This window comes from Podospora anserina, chromosome 1 (assembly GCF_000226545.1).
Source record: "Podospora anserina S mat+ genomic DNA chromosome 1, supercontig 2".
Lineage (NCBI taxonomy): Eukaryota > Fungi > Ascomycota > Sordariomycetes > Sordariales > Podosporaceae > Podospora > Podospora anserina.
Window position 1 is genome coordinate 639353 of NW_001914855.1, and position 7171 is coordinate 646523.

At 54.3% G+C, this 7171-nt stretch overlaps 2 protein-coding genes across 2 annotated transcripts; both read left to right on the plus strand.

Annotated features, from left to right (window-relative positions):
- Positions 1 to 308: 308 nt before the first annotated feature.
- On the plus strand, positions 309 to 702 carry PODANS_1_10710 (uncharacterized protein; the record flags this gene model as incomplete). Its single annotated transcript, XM_001908698.1, has 3 exons — positions 309 to 346; positions 412 to 562; positions 628 to 702. 3 exons carry the CDS (start codon positions 309 to 311, stop codon positions 700 to 702), a joined length of 264 nt encoding a protein of 87 aa, XP_001908733.1.
- A 946-nt stretch (positions 703 to 1648) lies between these two features.
- PODANS_1_10720 (uncharacterized protein) lies at positions 1649 to 7169 on the plus strand (the record flags this gene model as incomplete). Its single annotated transcript, XM_001908699.1, has 4 exons — positions 1649 to 3796; positions 3848 to 4977; positions 5037 to 5503; positions 5560 to 7169. Coding segments are annotated over 4 exons (5355 nt in total), but the record flags the coding sequence as incomplete, so codon positions are not given.
- Positions 7170 to 7171: the final 2 nt, after the last annotated feature.

Here is a 7171-nt window from a genome sequence, read left to right on the forward strand (position 1 = left end):
GGATCTGTGAAGTTCGAGGCCGATTATGTAATCTTCAAGAGCTCCGCTTGCCTCGCAAACAAGGCAGGAAATGTGGGTCTCAGCTGTCGTTGCCTCACAGACCAAGCACGGGCGGGATGCTCCAACAACACACTGGACCTCGCCGTTGGCCGACCCGAACATCAAGCTCCAGCAATTGCGCGTCCCATGATCCAGCAACATTCGTCTTTGGCGCTGGCATTGCTCACCGAATATTACCGTCGATTCCCTCGACGACCTTGTATACACCTCCATTTTCGCACCGGTAGCTCCAATCCCAGCCAGTCAACATGAAGCCTATCGTCGGCGCCGTGCAGGCATGGTCTTGGTAAGAATGACTCCATCAACCTCGCCAGTCATGGAAGGCATTGCGCTAACAGCAACTCACCGCAGCGTTGTGATTTCTCTCTTCGCCCTTGTCGTCCTCGGTATTCTCGGCATTCTCTTCAACAAGAATCACCCAGAGCTCGTCGGCGGTGGTGAGGACCCCGAGAACGGACCAGAAGTTGCCTCTACCATCTTCACTGCTATTATCATCTACATCGTATGTTGCGTCCCTATACGCATCAAAGTCCAGGACAAAGATTGCTAATAATGCTTGCCAAACAGGGGTTCATTGTCTTCTGCGGCTTCCAGGGTCTCCTGCACGTACGCCAAAGCCGACGGGGCTCGATTGCGCTATAAGTAACATATGGCGAGGACGGGAACGAGAACATTGAATCATTCACGGATTATGGCGTTTTTTTTTTGGGTCGCGCTGGCGAAGCATTTGTGTTTTTTTGGCTGCCCTGGGGACGGGGAGGGTTGCTCTAATATAGCATATTGAGTTGGGAACCAGGTGGCTTGGGGGCTGGCTTGTGTTCATACCATGTGAGGAACTATTGCTTCACCCATAGAGATGGAGAGCTAGAGGTTGGCCTTTTCTGTTAGTTTGACTGTTGACAGCAAGTACTGTAATGATACTTTTGACGTTAACTTGCAGAAGGCGGGGGTCTAGTTCGGCAGTGAACTTGTGTCGGTTGATGACAGGCGGTCTTGAAGAAGTCGACTGTTGAAGTCTCTTGCCTGCCACGTTTTGGGCTGGTTGGCGTGGATGATAGTGGGTGGAGTAGCTTGGCGAGCTGAAAACACACATTTCCCAATTGGGAATGCAGGTTGCACCTTCAACTGTCGCGATTCCCATGTCGTCCCTGGTTGCTTTTAGGCATCACAGCCTCCAAAATAAAGTTCCCGCCGGCTCCTCCACCTATTCCGCTGCAGCTTTAGGCATCGCGGGCTATCACAGGATCTCGCGCCTTTCTCGTGTGGGGATCTCCTGCTGTGTTCAGGCAGCACACCCCCCTGTTACGTCCAAGAGGCGACGAACCTTCACCACACCTCCACCGAGAATCTCAAACGCGCGTGTCATTCAACAAGGGTTTCGAGGAGTCTTCAACAAAAACAACTTGATATTTAAGTACCTAACACCCCCTTCGTCTTCCGATTCACACACTTTGACCATCTCTCTTACTCGCTTCTCAGCACATCCCACATATCGCCATTCTAGAGGAGTCGGAGATTATTTTCATCCAGCTCAATTGACTTTGCATCTGGAGCTGTTCGTTCAGATACAAGTCACATATCTTTCAACATGGCCACCACCACTGTCCCGGCCCTGCCTGTTCCCCTTACGGACCTTCCCAAACACCTTGCTCAGCACCCACACACGCCTGTCACACAGCTCTTTGAGCCATACCGCAAGTATGAGGCTCCCCTCCGTGAGTGTTTTGCCCAGGACCCTTCCAATGAGCTCTTGAAGGACCCTCACGTCAACGTCCTTCCTCTTTTCACCGAGGATACCTCCAGCCTCAACATCAGAGCCCGCAATCTGGCGGCCGAGTCCAAGGAGGAGCGTTCCAGATACATCATGCCCCTGCCGAAGGAGCTACGAAGGCCCAATGGCTCACCAGCGACTGTCAAGGACCTCAAGGAGTTCCGCCGCAACTTCAATGTCTTTTCTGAGTCTTCGCTCGTTGAGCTTGACTGGAGCAACGTTGTTGCCGCCGGCTCATCAGTGGTGAACTGCTTGTTGCCAGTGCCTGCTGAATACAACCGCAACAAGAGAACGCTTCGCGAGTTCTACCACGAGAAGTTCTCACCTGCGTCAGATGTCGATCTTTTTCTTTACGGTCTCACCGAGGAGCAGGCCATTGAGAAGATCAAGGATATTGAGGCCCGAGTCCGCGATTCTCTTCTTACCGAGACTACCACGGTCAGAACCAAGAACGCCATTACTATTTGCAGCCAATACCCCACTCGCCATATTCAGATCGTTCTTCGAATTTACAACTCGGTTTCTGAGATTTTGACGGGATTCGACATTGATTGCTCGGGGGCTGCGTATGATGGCAGCCAGGTCTACTGCACTCCACGTGCTCTTCAGTCTTACCTGACCCAGATCAACCACATTGATCTGACTCGGCGCAGCCCTTCCTATGAGAATCGCCTTTCCAAGTACTCCCACAGAGGTTTTGAGGTGTATTGGCCAGACCTCGACCGGTCCCGCATCGACCCAACCATCTTTGAGCGGAGCTTCCAGCGCACGCTTGGGTTGGCGAGGCTTCTTGTCTTGGAACGCCTCCCTACCCAAGGGGCGAGAGAGACGTACACTGATCAGCGTCGCAAGGAGCGAGGCCGGCCAGCGATTGATCGCTACAGCCGGAACCAGCACAAGCTCTGGGGCAACATCAAGGATGAGCATGAGGACGAGATTGCGGACTGGGCTCTTGAGGATGAGGTCTCCAACTATCACACCTTCACGATTCCTTACGGCACCAAGTACCACGCCAAGAAGATTGAGAAGCTGTGCTACACGAGGGATTTGCTGCTCAACGCCGAGTGGAACCAGAAGAAGGACAGGGAGGTGTATCTTCATCGCCACCCTGCCTTCTTCGGCCGGGTCGAGGACGTGGTGAATGACTGCTGCGGATTCTGCCCTGTCCCGACTACGGACCAGGAGAAGGAAATTGCTGCCGAGGAGGAGAAGTACTTTGTGTCGGGCAAGATCTCTTTCCTCAAAGATGATCCAGGCAGGCAGGCTATCGGCTCGTTCAATCCTCTGACGGATGATGACTGGACTGAGATGGCGTATGTTGGTAACACGGCTCGGCTTTGCCAGGCTATCGTTGATGGTGATGCTGAGCATGTCAAGGACTGGCTTGCTCAGGAAGGAGTTGATCCCAATACTCGGGATTACACTGGTCGCACCCCTCTGCATCTTGCTGTCATGACGTCTACGCCGGAGATTGTTCGTCTTCTTGTCGATGCGGGTGCTAGGCTTGTCGCGCGTCTCGCTGATGGACGGACGGCTCTTCACCTTGCTGCGTCGCGTGGCAGTGTGGAGATTGTTCAGATTCTCATGAACAAGAGCGTTGCTAATGAGGCGGAGCATGAGGAGAAGGAGGAGAAGCGCAAGAAGGAGCTTGCTGCGAACAAGACTGAGGAGGATAAGATGGATGTCGATGAGAAGGAAGAGGACGGTAGCGAGAAGGAAGAAGACGAGGAGTCTGATGGTGAGATGATCGATGGCGAGGACTCTGACGATGAGGGCCGGACTACCACCAGTGGATTTGTCAAGGTTGGGAAGGACGCTGCCGCTGCGGATGAGCTGGCTTTGGAAGAGGCTGAAGAGGAGCCTGATTTCTACGATGTTAACGTCATCGCCTGGGACACTCCTTGCTCTGCTCTTCACTTTGCCATCATGGAGGGTCATTGTGAGGTTGTCAAGACTCTGTGCCAGGTATGTCATGCTGGGTCTTGAATGTTGGGAATAGTGCTAACTCTTTTGCAGGAATATGGTGCCGATGTTCTGCTGCCCGTCAAGTTCTTGAATAGCAACAAGTCCCCATACGGGGCGCTGCTCACTCTTGTCCTTGCGCTGGTTTTACCTGTTCCCAAGGCGAAGGAGATGGCCAAGATCCTCTTGAGTCTTGGGGCCACCTCAGCCCAGGCCGATTTGAACGGCGTTACTGCCTTCCACCGTTATGTCGAGGAGAATGCCGAGTCGTTGCTTGCCACTCTGTGGGAGCACGATGCGGTAGGGACCAAGACGGCCATCAACCACATCAGCATGCGTGACCAGTATTCGACCGCAGAGACGGCTCTCGGCGTTGCTATCAAGAAAGGAAATCTTTCTTTGATTCTTCAATTGCTCGACCATGGCGCTGTGCCTCAGATTGACTTTGAGAGCTGGCTGAAGTCGGCGAGACAGTCAGCCGCCATCGAGAGGAACCTGGGCACTTTGGAGGGCAACAAGAAGATGTGGAACGAGATGACGGAGCAGCCCCTGATTCTCGCCATCAACTCCACCGATCCCTCCTCGGCTCTCGAGCTCCTCAAGGCTGGCGCCGACCCCAACGTTGTCACGATGGAGTCTCACAAGCAGATGGGCCGTTCGTGGGTCACGGTGGTTAACGGAGAATCTGCCCTCGATCTTGTGAATACCTACCTCATCCGTCTCAAGGAATTCCTTGACAAGAAGAAGGATGTGCCCAAGGCCCCAGAGCTTCGTGAGGATCTTGACAGCTGGCTCGATCAGTACGAGAAGTCATCGTACCAGTATGCGATTGCCTCTGCCGAAATTGCCAAACTGAAGGCTGTACACAAGGACCAGATGAGGCAGTATGAGAAAGAGCTTGCTTCGACTGAGGAACCTGAGGGTACGGCCGAGAAGAGGACGGCAGTCTTGCAAGCGTTTGTCACGTTGGCAAAGGTGAAGGAGGCACTTGTTGAGAAGGGGGCGAAGACCTTCGGAGAGCTTTTCCCGGCCTACAAGGCCCCTGACCCGTTCCCTGACGTCAACACCCCGTACGCGCAAGCAGGCAAGGTTGTGCAGCCGATTGTCGACCCGACGAGGCGCCTGTTCCATTTGCAGAATGTCTTTGATGTGACAGACAAGAGACTGCCTGCCTACATCTCTTTGTAAGTTGCTCATCCGTGGGTTTACCTGCTGAAATAGATGCTGACATTGATTTACACAGGTTCGAAGCCGCTTGGTTGGGCGATCTTGACAAGATCAAGAAGCTCTGCTTGACCTCGTGGGACGAAGAGCAAACCGAGGCTCCGCTCAAGATTGCCTTGTACGACAACAAGGGCAACTCTCCCTTCTCGCTGGCGTACTTCCGCGGCCATCATGATGTCGCCAAGGCGATCCTTGAGATTGCCCAGGCGCAGTACACGCCGAGGGAGAAGCCTGAGGCCGAGTACAAGATGCACGTCAATGACACTTATGAGGATGATTGCTCGATGGATGACTCGGACAACGAGTCGGTCTGCAGCGGCGGATCTGGGCCTGACATTTACAGGCACATTGTTGGCGGCGAGTTCACCATTGAAAACATAGGAGAGGTTTCGATGAAGGTGAAGAGCCATACCAAGCCTTCTGAGATTCTGCACAGGAACTATCCCAAGCCTGGGGAGAAGGGTCGGCAGTATGGCCTGCTGTCTCGTAAGTCTTTTGCCTCGTCTGGTATTGGGAGTGATGAAGCTGATTTCGGGTGACAGGTGCTGTCTTTAACAATGACATGCAAGCGCTCAAGTTTGTTCTCGGTCTCGCTGAGCGGTTTGCTGCTGATGGTGGAGCTGAGGACAAGCAGACCTTTTACCCGTTTCCTGACTCTGTTTTCAAGCTGGCTATCCAGAAGGGCCACACTGAGCTGCTGGCCGAGATCATCAAGCGCACTGGTGCTGGTTTGCCTCTCGAGAACTTGGTGAAGAACACGGGTGTTGAGATCGCGGAGAAGCCGACTTACTATCAGGGATTGACCGTGTACGGGAAGAAGAGAAAGGACTGGGCGACTCAGGGCCGCAACTCCGCTCCGGGAGCTCGTGGTCTTGAGAGCTCCCCTTTGTTGCTTGCTGCTCAGTCTGCTCAGATTGCGAGTGTTGAGTGGTTCCTCAGTGATGCTCCGCTGAGGCACTATCTTTCGTTCTGCAAGAGCAAGGCGGCTAGGGAGGATGTTCGGATCAAGCACTTGGGACAGCAGAAGGGTGGCTTTGAGGGTGCCATTTCGAAGTGGCTGACTGACAACAGCGACTTAGCCATCCACGCTGCTGTGTACACCCGTCCAACACAGAAGTCGATCGACTTGGTGGAATACCTGCTCAAGGTTCGCCCCGAGTCCATCGATTCCAAGGACCGCAACGGCGCTACTCCCTTGATGGCAGCTTGCAGGCTTGGTCGTGTCGAAATCGCAAAGCTTCTGGTCGAGGCCGGCGCCGATCAAAAGACCAAGGACGCCAACTTTGACAACCTCTTGCACGCCGCGCTGCGCTGGAAGCCCACTCGCGAGCAGCTCAAGCCTCTCCTGGACCTTCTCGGCCGCGACCTCCTCGTCCGCATGCTCAAGGAGCGCAACAACCTCAAGACAGAAGGCCACACCCCCTTGCACACCTGGCTCCTCCATTTCACCCACTACACCAACCAATACGCCTACAAGAGCCTCGCCGACGCAGCTGCCGTCTTCAACCTCGTGGCCGACCTCTCCCCGGACGCGACCCGCCAAGCCCTCCGTATGCTCGACGGCGCGGGCAACACGCCCCTTCACTCCCTCCTGATGGGCGACACAGAGCACGGCCTGATCGGCTTCCTCCTCAACTTTGAGCCCTCCCTTCTCCTCGTCGAAAACGCGGTAGGCCGGACCCCAGCGGAGCTCATCCACGAGAAATTTGTGTCGAGCAAAGTCAAGGTTGAGAACCAGCCACAACAAAACTACTACTGGTACAACCGCCACGCCAACACGGCCGACGCACTTGCCGTACGAAACATTCACACTGCCGACCCGAGAATATTTGTCAACCAGGGCGTCTGCGCCCAGTCGGCGGCTAAACACGCCGAGATCAACCTTGCAAAGACTTTCTTCCTCTGCAAGGATTATCTTGCTAGAATGGAGAACCCCAAGCGCAGTCTGGTAAGCTTGCACGCGGCGAATATGGTTTCGCAGAGGTTGGGCAAGGAGTATGAGAGGGGGAGGTACAAGTATGATCTTGGGGAGGTTGTCAAGGGGGTGGAGGATGTTGCTCTTGTTGCGGGAAGTGGATATGAACAGGAGGGACACCAGAAGAAGCAGGGAAAGGACCCAGTGGTTGGTGGGAGCATGTTGTTTTCGCAGGGGTA